This window comes from Thermobia domestica, chromosome 6, assembly GCF_964235325.1.
Source record: "Thermobia domestica chromosome 6, izTheDome1.hap1.1, whole genome shotgun sequence".
In the NCBI taxonomy this organism is placed as follows: Eukaryota; Metazoa; Arthropoda; class Insecta; order Zygentoma; family Lepismatidae; genus Thermobia; species Thermobia domestica.
This window is the reverse complement of record NC_137459.1, coordinates 29,719,467-29,733,388: the sequence shown is the minus strand read 5'-3', so window position 1 is coordinate 29,733,388 and position 13,922 is coordinate 29,719,467. Positions and strand designations below refer to the sequence as shown.

General features: G+C 34.6%; 1 protein-coding gene across 1 annotated transcript in view; it reads left to right on the top strand.

Moving 5' to 3' along the window:
- The window catches only part of Gat (sodium- and chloride-dependent GABA transporter), a 212,640-nt gene extending 200,513 nt beyond the window's left edge, over positions 1–12,127 (top strand). Inside the window, exons 13-14 of the mRNA XM_081761475.1 lie at positions 5,418–5,585; positions 10,178–12,127. Of these exons, the coding sequence (XP_081617601.1) occupies positions 5,418–5,585; positions 10,178–10,267 (258 nt within the window). The 3' untranslated portion in view covers positions 10,268–12,127. The remainder of the gene's footprint in view (positions 1–5,417; positions 5,586–10,177) is intronic.
- The last annotated feature ends 1,795 nt before the right edge of the window (positions 12,128–13,922 follow it).

The window sequence follows — 13,922 nt, the reverse complement described above, 5'->3', positions numbered from 1 at the left end:
AAGGCCCCAAAGAAACAGTCTGCTGAAGTGGAAACGTTCGTTTTACATTATCAGTGTGAAGCCCAAACAGCTAGCGCGATTAGAAATATCCCATCATTTTAAACTGAAAACCACGTATCAGCAGCGTCATACCAGATTATGCTTGGAGAGGGCAGGGTTCTTAACATATATAAAAATTTCACATTTTTATTAGTATATTAGTATACAGTTGCCTCTCCTTCCTTCCCTAAAGGACGCCCCTGCCACCTATTTCCAACAAATTTCCTCTGGTTTCCATTTTTCGTATCTTTACTTATTACGAAGTTGGCCTATGACCCCGAAGATTTGATACACGAGTATATTATGCCAATGAGTTATATTTCTGTTCTTTCGGGGTCTATAGTCATTTTAGTCCATCATGTATGAGAGATGTATATCGCACGATTTTCTCTCAGCGATCACAGTATCCAAGAAGTGAGAAGGGAAGCGACCTGGGATCTTCATGTTAGATACCATCCCGCCATTTATCTGGTATAAATGAGGAAAACTCGGGAAATGCTCACTGAAGATGGATGACCTGAAAAAGGCTTCTACATTTTTCCGACCGAATGCCCCCACCTGGAAATTTATTATTATTATTATTATTATTATTATTATTATTATTATTATTATTATTATTATTATTATTATTATTATTATTATTATTATTATTATTAAACAAAAGCAATTTTAACATAACGTCTATTTCACAACATAATCGTTGATGATTGCCCAAGTTATCAGGATTTCTGCATATCCGAAATGTGTGAAGAATTCATTACTCCGAATAATTACAGTTTCACTGTACGTTCAAAGAGGAATAGAAAATAGCGCATGGTTTCCTAATTAAAGGTATCAAAAACAGAAAGGTATAAACCCACAATTATTAACAGGAATAGATAAATGATATTTAGTAGTGGTACTCAGAATACGTTAATGACAAGCAGACCCGGCTCCGTTAGGGGAGCTAGGGAGGCACGATTTCCCCTAAATTTTTCGTGTTTCAGTAAATTAGACCGAAGAATAAATAATCCCAAAGACACAGTATGTCCTGTTAGCCCTTTCAGCCCTGATTTTTTCCCTAACGTTGGGAAAAATTTTTATGATATAATTTTATGATGGTTTTGATGTTTTATTAATAATCTGGTATGATTTTGGTGCTACCCTATATATTTATTGAAATATGAAACGTACACTTATGTGTACATCAGGTTACAATGATAACTTATAAACCGATTTAGATAGTTATGTTGTTACCTAGTGTCTACAAATAGGTCATAACATATAATACTTTGATTAAAAGTAAGTGTTTATGACAATGAGCTCAACTGGAACATATATCTTGAAAACAGTTTGTATTGCACACTTCTGAAAAAAATTTTCAGATCTCACATGAAATTGTTTGAAGCAATTGCTTGCATTGGTGTTGCATAAATACAAATTACATTTTTCACATCTCTCTCTAGAACGCCTACGACAGTTCTCCAATTTGCACCTTTGTGATTTCCCATCCGTGGCCAATGATCTATTTTGTCATATCTCACATCAGAACAAGGCTGAATTTCTGGATTTAGCTTCTTCTTGTACTCTGGAGGAGTTGGACTGGCACTGCTGGGCCTTCCTCGTTTCCTTCCAGTTTTGCGAGGAGTACCGAGAGCTTCTGCAATTTGAAACATGAAGTGCAGCAAATCCTAACACTTCCTTCTTTGGGATACGTTGTCTTGAAGCATCATGCTTATATTCTAGCCAGCTGTTGGTAATGACCATATTTACAAAGTGGAAAAGAACTTGGAGTGTCCACATTTTGATCGAATAAAAATTCTGTACAACTCAATCAAGAAGTATGTGTTTTCAATACCGCCCATGTTTTATAATTGTACAACCTTACAACTTCTGGCCTTTCAATTTCCATGTAGTTCTCCTGGACTTTACAAAATCTTTTAACCTTATCTACCTGACAAAGTTTGATCTTTCCTCACAAAGTTTGTTGCCATACTAACAACGTTATTATCAATACACTCAGTAAGGACGGCAGATTCGTTACCATTGAAACTTCGACAATGGTTCCACGTTCTTGGTCCTTTTTCGCTTGTAACGGACACCCTTTTGTACGATTTTTGCAAATAGTGCTTGCGTAAATTATGTTTTTAGCCTCTAACTGTTGTATCAAGTCTATAGAAGTGAAGTAGTTATCTGCATATAGCTTATATTTTCTTCCAATAGGAATGCGCTTGCATAATTCTAATACTATTGACTCTGATGTCCCACACTTCTCAGTATTATCCCTGTCAATAGGAGTTGTCTTACTATGAAAAATCAGAAAAGTGTATACGAGGCCACTTGCTCCACACAAAAGGAATACTTTGATGTCGCATGGACATGGTTTACATTTTACATGCTCCGCCTTACTTGATAGGGTTTGTCGATTCCGACAAGAAGTGCGATAAGACGTTGCGTGTAAACCTGCCCTTAGATTTTCCATAGATTACAGAAGTTGTCTGTTATACAACGGTGAAATATTATTTATATAAGCCCAAAGTAAATGTAATCTCATGTAAAAAATAGTGATAATCATATATTTTTGAAGCCTGGTGTTCACATATGTGTACGTAAGCAAAACCAACAAATAATCTCTATTTTTCACTTGGAACCTGATGTGCACAAAAGTGTACTTCAATGTTGATCAAATTCTGGGAAGAAATACAAATGTCAGATTCAGCAGGAAATCAGTTTATAGTACTCCTAGTCATGGGCGGCGATTAGGGGGGGGGGCAAGAGGGGGCAGTTGCCCCCCCACTTTTTTGAAGAGACGCCCTAATTTATATAATTTCATTTGGAAATGTAAACAGGGTGTCCGCACAATTTGGAGAAAGGATCTTTGACTTTTCCCTAACTTTCCATGACGAAAGTTCCAGATTTCCCTGACCCCTGAATAACTTAAAAATATAGAAAAAAAGAAACTCAAGCCTCCACACTCCCCATAGTTGGCCTTGTTCTCTTCCGCTTGTTTCTTTCTTTTTTTTCAATTTCTTTCCAAAGGAATGTAAATTTACAAACATATGCATTAGGCCGATATTGATTAGGCTACATGTTACACAAAATGTAAAGTTACAAAGGAAAGTGTGCAGTATACAGAGTACTTAAGATATGAAAAAATACACATTATATACTTACACATTATAATACCAATTACACAGCATTATAATATTGCCTATAGTAATAAACAGTTTATATATGATTTTACTGATTATTAAAAAAATACACACAGACACACATACTTTTGCTGGGACAGTTGTTAAATGCAACACATTTAGAAATTTGTTTTCATCTTTTCTCGCATAGTTTTCTTCTCATTGATATGAATATCCCTCTTGTTGTCTCCGCAGTTTAATTTTCTATTCTTCTTCCTCCAGCTCCTTTAGTTGTTGCTGAATCTTCCGTTTCTCTCTCCTCTTCTCGTCTCCAGCATTTATTTCTCTTTTCTTTTCCACATACACATGGTATTGTCTCATTGAACTTCTCACTGAATTTATCATACCTCTTGTAATTATTAATCCTGATGATCCACCTATTCTCATCTCAGAATCATATATGATCCGTTGAGCCACCAGAGATTCTTCTTGTAAGTTGTCAACAACGAGAATTTTATTTATTGTGAAACCACTTTCAAAAAATGCGTTTCCGTGAAAGAAGATAAAACACAATTTCATAAGTGACCATAAGTCAACGAAGTTCTTCCCATTTCCTAAGACTAAGTAAAAAAAACTCATCAAGTCGAATACCATCTCTGTCATTGGCTATGAATTCATTCGAGTGTTCCTTAAATTCTTCAGTGTGAGCTTTCACTGTGAGCTGGAGATACTATTTCTTCGCGTTCTCAGCCACTTGTCCAGATATCCTCCTGGCACCATGCAATTCTTCTAGAACAGCGTCTACTCTTTTGAGCAAATATGCCAGGATGCAATTAGATATGTGTTTTTCGCAGAAAATTAGTTTCAATAACTATATCAGAGAACAGTACATTTTGCATCCAGTAACAGTAAAGAAGTCAACCCTATTTCATAAATTCAGTAAGTGAACATCGGACCTAAATAGATTTTTCCCTGACTTTCCCTGACCAATCTGCCATTTCCCTGACTTCACCTGACAATCACTTACTTCCCTGACCTTTCACTGACTTTCACATATTTACAAGAATGTGGACACCCTGGCAAAGGTTTTGTATGTGTTACTGGTTCATACACACACACACAAAAAATGGTGCCATTGATATTTGCTGTTGCGTGAGTACGTATTGGATATTTGTCTTCCCGTGGAGTTAAGAAAGCTACATAAATTGCGTGTTACTTGCTATTCAAAGCAGTTAATATTGCATATTTCCTTAAATGTCATAGCATATGCTTGCAGTACTTACTGTATTTCATTTTCTAAGAGTACAAACATTCATTTAATGGCAAGTGGGGAATTAAAAGTATAAGTTGTTCATTAATTCCCAGTTTTCATATAACTTCTGCAAACCAAGCATCATTATTCATTACTATGATTAATATTATCCTTTCTATTTATTTGTTTTGCAAATTTGTTATTAAATAATCTGATCACACAATTTTCAAGACAGAATTGTAAGATATTCATGAGCAAGGAATCAAATCTCTTCTTGTACTTTCGTTGTTTAAGAGTATAAAGGGCTAGGTACCTACCTGTATTGCTCTTACGAATTTACTTAATAAAACAGAAATATTACGATATACGGCATTTTCAGTGAAAAAAGATAGTATCCTGTTAGTTATGCAACCTTTCATCATCCATTGTTAGAAACAACCACGAAATCTACCATTGATATACAATTGTTAAGATCATGTCTTGCCCCCCCCCCCCCACTTTTAACGTCCAACCGCGCCATTGCTCCTAGTACCTTTATCTTGAATAAACCAGTATCAATTTTGAAATAGAAAAATTATTTCGAAAATAAAAATTAAGTTCCATATACTTACCAGCTACCGGGTCTTCCATTACAGCAGACCTACTCTAGGAGACACTCTAACTAAGTGTCTGTTCGCACCGGACCAAATTCTAACAAAGAAAAGTCCACCAAGGTTCCACGAAATTATTGAAAAAAAAAGTTAGTGTTGCAACCTTACTACAAAGGTACCAGATTTAGTCAAATGTGATGTACACAAATGTTACCGTAAGGGCTGATATCGCTCCTGTAACGTTTGCTTGGCTATGGGCCTGATGTCAAAAGCATACGTGGTATCAGTCAAGAAACTGCGTTCATCGAGTACAACTATCCTTCTGTGTGTAAATTTAGTTATAAGTATTAAAAATCTTAATACAAATTACAACAATGAATAATTTGAGATAACTAATAATGCTATTTTTATTATAACATTTCACAGGGTGTATTTATCTTTAATTTGATTCAATGGACACCAATAAAATATCTGGACTATGAATACCCATGGTGGAGCCATTTCTTAGGATGGATAACTGCTCTATCTTCGATGTTGTGCATACCTGGTTACATGATATACTCGTGGATGACTACACCAGGAGACTTCAGCACGGTTAGTATTCTCTTAACATCTTTATAAAGAAGTACCAAACATTTTTTCATGCCTCCTCTTCCGTTTCTGTTTCCCATATTGAATTCCTGAAAGTAAATTACATGTTTAAACACTCTGAATCAAGAAGTCCTCCGTGTAACAAGTTTCATGTTTTTTTTTTCCTTCCTTTTTTCTAATCTAACGAGTCACAATAAATATGTAATTATGTAATAAAATTTTTACTTTCACCCTTGCCTTAAGGTTCAATTTTCACAGTTATTTGAAGTGCAATGCTGAATGGATTATCCAAATTTAACTAGTTTCGTAAATTACCTCGAGCTGAAGCCAAATCCATACAAACTTTCTCTCCTTAATATATATATATATATATATATATATATATATATATATATATATATATATATATATATATATATATATATAGGGTGTCTCACCTAACATTGCGACCTGAAATATTTCCGAAATAACAAAAAAAATGACAGTCTAGTTACGTAAGAAGGTACCCATGTCAAAATGTCTTAGAATTAAAATTAACTTAAAATTGATTAAAATGAAATTTAAAAAAATATCATTTTCACTATTGTGAAACGAGAATTGTTGTAGAAGTGAAAGTCCATGTAAAGTTTAATAGACAAGATTAAGGACATAGGAATATTAGAAAAATTTTATAAATAGCGAAAGTAAAATGTCGTAAAATAAATTTAAAAAAAGTAACTATTATACTTATGAATTTCAAAATTAAGTTTCTTTGTGTATGTTAGTTCGGTTCCCGAATGAAGTTAGAAAAACAGGGGGAGAAAAGTGACCACTTTCCTGCAAAGAATCAAAAATTGTGGAAGGAACATCTCTCAAACAACTCTGTTACCATAAACAAAGCTTTATGCCGAATATGATAAAATGAATACATGATCATTAAAAATGTTCATTTTTTCTGGAAGAGCGTGCGCCACGTGAACTATGAACATGTTTTATAGTCCTTACCATGTTTGCATTTTTGGGAAAAATGAAACATTGACTCTAACTTGGAAACATTTTATAATATTTATTTTGAGAAATATCCGCAAAATCAAGACGCAAAATATTCGTTATATGTTCTTTAAGAAAAACATAGCACTTATTTTTTTTTAATCGTTACAAACTTATTTAACGATAATCAATTAAAATCAACTTTTAATCTGTAATCGGTATGATTATAAATTAACAAAATTTTCAAATTTTAATTTAATTGTTATTTTTTGAAGGATTAAAAAGAACTTAAAGAATTGAATGTTTCAACGTACTTTATTAAAACTACTAATAATGAAATTAAACAGCCTATTTGTAAGTAAGCTAAGTCAGCACGTATGTATACTCGAAAATAAGTACGTTCAATTCTCGGTAGGTGAGTCCTGAATTTTAAAAATATTTCGGAATCCAGCTTCAAACTTAAGTCCACGTCTCATATAACCTCCGTGCTGAAATGAATGTTAAACTATAATCCAACCGAAAAATCGACAACAAATGCGTATGTTGAACACAAATAAATTTTATTTCTCAACTGACTAAGAAACCTATCCAAGTGTAATTCTGACTTCGAGTCGAGACTATGGCCGTTGGATGCCTTATCCCAAAAGAACATAACACGAAAAGGAATACATCCTCGATATCAACCGTTGTGGAGATAGAAGCGTGAAAAGTTAGAAATTGAGCACCATACTATACATTACAAAGTCAGATTCCGGGTAAGATTTTTCGGAAACGGTTGGGTAAGGAAACTCAGCGAATACATATCAAATTAGTGTGGGGATCCCAGCACGTTTTGAATGAAAAAATTATGTTCCCGGGGCACTCGCAGGGTCCCAGGCGGGGTCCAACTCAAAACATAATGAACGTACCAGAAGGTAATGTTTCATAGAATATTGGCACACAAAATACCCTGTGACCAGTGGCGTATTTACGATTTTGTTTCGGGAGGGGCTTTGCTAACTTTCGGGGAGGGCTTTGCCTGAAAATGTGAAAATTCTGCGAGATATTTCATTTACTTTACAATACTAAGTCAGATTTCGGGGGGGCTTAAGCCCGGAAGCCACCCCCCTAAATACGCCACTGCATGTGACAATGCAATATTGATTTGCAGCAATTGCAATTTATTGGAAGAATATGTGGATGAAATAAAAGTAAACAAAACTATGTCCAAAGAAAATAGATATACAACTTCGCATATACCTGTTGGTATATTTACAGAATGTTACTTTAATAAAGATGTGTTGGCTCGTCTCCCACCCCACTTGGTTATCGTTTTCTTTTCCGAGTTAACAATTATCAAGCTGGTTTCCAACCTTATATTTTAACGAAATATTATTCTTGACCTTTCTCTATAGCCCTAGAAAAGCACCCTCCGATATATTTTATTTCTGCACCATTATTCCAGTTTTCTCCAACCCCACTCCTCTCCAAGTTGCCTCACAGTTTCAAGGTCACTATTTTCGTCTTTACCATCATGTTTCTCGTTCAGAAAATCCCCCCGATAGAAATTTCACTTTTCAATCTGCGAATTTGGAGTCCCGATTAGAGAAGCATATACCGTTGCCTTTTGAAATTCTCACCCTCCACGACGGTAGCGATTGACAATGTATCCTTTCTCTTCTAGGACACGAAATCCAATGGTCATGGTTATTCTATGGTCCCTTGGTCATTCGAAGTTACACTTATATCTGTACTTGAATAAGGTCCGTTGTGCAACTCTGCAGAGACTCTGCAGCAATTTGCTTTACTTCAATACCTTGCACTTTTAAACGTGTTTTTCTGTTTTCTTATTGTCGCAACTTAATGGATTTAGAAGCGTGGCCATAGATATTCTGATATATGTTGTATTGACATTTTAACAAGTTGCCCGTTTGTACAGGGTTATTGTAGAAAGTTGAGATTTGTTCTATGTCCTTTTATTTAACAATAGCTTTCATACAATATACTACTTGACCCCCGGTTCCATTTTCAAATTTTGAGTTGGACCCCGCCTGGAACCCTGCGAGTACTCGGAGACACAAATTTTTAATTCAAAAGGTTCTGGGCTCCCCACACTAATTTGATATGTATTCGCTGAGTTTCCTAACCCGACCGTTTCCGAAAAATCTGACCCGGAATCTGACTTTGTAGTGTATAGTATGGAGCTCAATTTCTAACTTTTCACGCTTCTATCTCCGCAACGGTTGAGATCGAAGATGTATCCATTTTCGTGTTCTTTTGGGACAAGGTATCCAACGGTCATATTCTCGACCCGTAGTCAGAGTTACACTTGGATAGGTTCCCTAGTGAAATTTTTGCACACGAAATCGAGGATGCTATACACTTAATCACAGAATATATATTTTTTTAAAGTAACGTCTTCTCATTCCGTTAGTGTTGTAGTAGCATATCTAACTTGATATGAAACTTATTCCCTTTTTATACACGCGTTAATTATAAACTGAGCGGCTCGGGGCAAGACAATTGTAAGTGACACTTTCTAAGTTTTAAGTAAACTGGCAAACAAAGTTCAACACTCTTATGCAATTCAATGCAATGACACACACCGAACACCTTCCCCTCCCATCTGCGGGTACTTTTCCGAAATAAAACTACCTACCTATTGTTCTACGGTTCGGTTCCAACCAATTCCACTTAATAATTCAATTTCACCGGAAGTGGCGCTTAGCATTGCTTTCCCCATAGCCGCTCAATTATCGAATACACAATGAGTGTCCTCTCCCAGCAATATTTGCGGAAGATCATGTGAAGCAAAGGCGGAAAGTAGCAAGCTGATTTCCCCATTTTATTGCAAATCTGACGGCATAATTACCTAAAATGTCGCTAAAAGTAGCAAGAAATTCAACAATTTGGTTTCGTTCTGGTCAAACCGTCTCGAAATACTGAATATTGAAGAAAATTTACATGAATAGTATATTACCGTATTACCAATTCTAGTAAGAGCTCACATTTGGATGAACTCGACATATTATTCAGTAAGAACTATTTTTTTTAAATATTTATATAAACTACAGGGTGGCCCAAAAGTAGGTATACACTCCTGCATTGAGCAAGCATAACATTCTAGTTTATGGGTTTATTTGCTTCGTCTCTTCCGAGGTTAAGATATATGTAAAAACACATTAAGAACAAATGATAAAGAAACTAAGTCTACTTGATGGATAACAAAAAGAAATTACATAAAATGCAATGAGCTGATCAGCACGGTACTGTATATACCTATTTTTGGGCCACACCAGTTCCCTCACGATGTAATATTATGTTTCTATAAACGTAAAATATGCTTCTAAAATAAGCAACAACCATGCATGTTATATAAGACACATGTCAAGTAACTAGTTAGCGTAGAGTGATTGGTTCAAACATGTCAGTGTTTTATCTTATATTTTCTATTCCATTATTCTGTTTATTTTAGCTTCTATTCTCTTAAAAATTATGAGATGAACATTAATCAAAAGTTTTTGTATAACACTCCTGGCCTTTTATTACCATGTATATAGTAATTTGTTGTTCTACATAGGTAATATTTGCAATTGAACCTTAATAAAACTTTGTTTTACTGAATATTCTTTCACTTCTTATTTCAGAAATTCAAGCTTCTGGTTCGGATAGAAGATGACGTAGGAAGTCTTAGGGGAAAAATGCACCCCTCAACTTCTGAAATAACTGCCCTGTAGCATGTTCACTGTTTTTTGTTCACATAGAGGGAAGCGCTTGCCAAGATATAATAATGAATGAAAAAAATAAATGTCCCTCGTTGAAGAATGTTAACGGTCCATGAGGCTTTTGAGTTGAGACTTAATTTAAAAAAAAAAAGAAGTGGTTGACTGGGACACAATGATGCGCTAGTGTGAGAATAGCTCATGGAGAAACGTTTATTTGCGTCTGTGCAAAGTCTTGTTATCATTTTTTCCCCTGATCGGTTTGAATTGTAACGCATTTCTTGGCGGCATTCTCGCAAAGGACAGTGTTTGAACACAAACCAAAATAAGTAAATAAAAAAAGCTTTGAGTATGGTTTACCTTTTTTTCGAGAACGAGAAATGAAAAGATAATCTACAGCATATTATGCTAGGCTGTAGATTAGTTATGAGTCTGGGACAGGATGTGATTCCTGAGCATTTGAAATACTTACAGCCAATACTCAATTGTAATTCTCTTACCATATTGTTTACGTAAGATTTTTTTTTCATATTAAGTTTTTAAGTTTAATGTAGTGGCAACTGTACAGTGATCGAATCAATTTGTGACATTCATGGCTTGAATTCTGGAATGGTTACTTGTATAGAATTGTGTAATAGGATAGAAATCAAGAGAAGCAAGTCAGATAGAGAATTAGAGATGTCAAAATTTAAACATGACCAAAAAAACTGTATTTACACAGACCATAGTGCCTGACTTTGCCCTTAGCTCATGTTATTGTCTTCCAATTTGCAATGAAGCAAAGACTCTGCGCGTCAATTGATATAAATTCATTTTAGAGTCATTCTTACATTCAAGTATAGTAATACAAGTATTTTTCAAAAGAATCACCGGTATATTTCTTGTCTTTAATTTATCAGAAAAAAATAGTACAGTATTATATACAACTGTACTCTAGATACTGCTCTTTTTTCTGTTAATTAGATTTTAATGGTGAAAGCTAGAGTTTCAAGTTGGTAAAAATCAAGTTTTGTATTTGGAAGCCATGAGGAATTCCATTATTAAACACTAGAAGTTGTCAGAAATAGTATGAGTAAGCGAATGAGCATGTGTGTGTGAAACATGTGTGTACGCGCCTGTATGTGTACACTGTGTGCATGTTTATTGTCTAGTCTAAACCTCTAATTGGTAAAAGAAAAAAACGTATAATGTGTATTGTAATTTTTTCGCCGTTCCATTACAAACTTATTATAGAAAATATTGCATATTAGAAAATATGGCTTGTAACAGTGTTTGCCTTAAAATTCTATGCTACTATTTGTTCTTTTAAAAAAGGAATAGTTCAGATGTAATATTATTATTTAAAGAATAAAATATATTTGCAAATTGAGTCACCATTTAGTACAAAGTTACATTGTGTCTTTTCTCGTATCCAATATGGACGAAATTCTGGTACGAAATTTTCATTCTAACTCACGAAAATCTTTCCTCCCGTGTAAGTGGATAAAAAAATGCATGAAATAACAAGTACTATAATCACCCTTTTATCAATGCTTGTGTATATTTCGCACATTTATCTTATTTGAAGTATGAAACACTAGTAAGAATAAATTTTATATTAAGACTTTTATTTGATCAGCGTTACAATTTTTTAACACTGCCTTTTTTTCTGTGTGATAATGTTGCTTCATCTTTTCTGTTGTACAATTCCGCTAAAAATCTACTAACTTTAATAAAGTGTTCAGACAAATAAATGTATAAATATCTTATTTTACTTTTGCCTTCATTTAAGCTCGATATCGTGGGTTTGGTGTTACAAATTTGTAATCAACATCATTTTAAAACAATATTAAATTTGTATGAAATAATAATAAATTAGCTTGTCGTCAAATTTCATTATGAATGTCATTTTCTTGGATAATTTTTGAAAGAAAAAACATGCTATAAAGTTCTACGTGTAGGAACAAACGGAAACCCACTGGAGTGACGGGGTTCTGTCTGTTTATCTTTCGTTTCTAAACCGGCTTGCACACGATCAAGGAAAGGTTGCACAAGTCCATTTAAGACTAATTGGTGAAAATGACGTCAACACTGACGTCATTTTTTCTTGGATGCAATAGTCTTGTTCAAAAGATTTCGTTCCAATCCTGTTCCAAACATTCCAATTAAAGAGTGTTCAACAGCCAATCAGCGTCCCAGTTTATTGCAGGAAAAGATTTTTAAAAACTTGGCGTCGTGGAAGACGGATGTTAAAATATTTTTTGAATCTTTCCTATATTTATATGAGATGTATATGATCACAGTAAACAAATACGAATATCTATACAATATAAGTAGCCTACTTGCTGTGCTTGTATGTTCAGGCAATACTGTGTGTGCATATTAACTTGAGATTTTATTGTACATGGATATAGGTAAGGTTTGTGAAGAAAGTCTGGTGTAGGAAATAATAGTACGTCAAAGTAAAAAAGCGTTATACCGTGACTTTTCTTGCTTTAAATGATTCTCTGGAGTCTTTAAATGACTTCTCTGCATTCTTGGTTTAAAAGATGACTGTTATTACCATGACTTATACCCAAATAACTGTATAGAGCTTTATAATATGCGTGCAAACTGGTGGTCCTAGACATGATTGCGTGCTAGTCTATTAGCTTCTATCCTACTGTATGCAATTGTTTCATCACGAAATTCACTCATAGTAGCTTAGAAGTTGTTTCTTACCGTAAGAGTTCCATTCATTTGTGCAGATACACTTTACGAGAACCTCGTTACATGTATAAATACACGTCTGGATGTACGCGATAAAAACGACTGTAAAAACAAAAATAAACTCGCGCTAGGTGGCCACTAAAGACGAGAATGCTACCTAACTGAGTGGATAGGACAGGATAGCAACAGGAGGGTCTCCGCAGGGTGACGTACACAGGAAGCAGGCGCGTTGGTGACGGTTGGTATGCACATAAACGAGGAGAGCGCAACGAATACTTGATATCCTACTTACTCATTTTAACCCTTCTATAGCCCTTGTAGCGGTTGACACTTGACACATTTCACTTCTAAACATAAATTACTGATTTCGTACACTGTAGAAATTCTCCGACAGTGGAAATTAATATCCTAGACAATTTTCTTTCACGTGCATCCATTCATTTCAACCGTAAAACTACTATTTTATGACGGACTGTTCTAACAAGTACCGTAAACAAGATGCAAATATAGGTGGTAAATCCAGTAGGTATAGAAAAATATTTTTAATTGCTATCATGCTCTTCGTTTCATTTCCTGTGTTTTCACAGTTTTCTTCATTTCTGTGAGCCATGCCGGGTTAAATTTACAGAAAGGTGGCAGAGAAATACTATATTCTTTAAAACAGTCTTCGATGGCATGGCACAAATAATATTGAAAGGCGCTCATTGTCTTGTGGTACTGATCCACACTTTCTGGAAACGGTTCAAGTAATTTTTCTTGAGTATCATTGTGTTCTATGTACGCCACATGAAGAATAAAATAAAAGTATCAGAGCGCAAGAGATAATTTTATACCTATGCAGCGCTGTATTCTTTCAATTTAAGCCACCTACCCTACATTCCATATACAAGGGCCAAAATACTTATTAAAAATTTGCTGGCGTACCTACAAAATTAACTGACATGTTTTCTATAAGGTTTAATATTATATATTAAATCCAAAA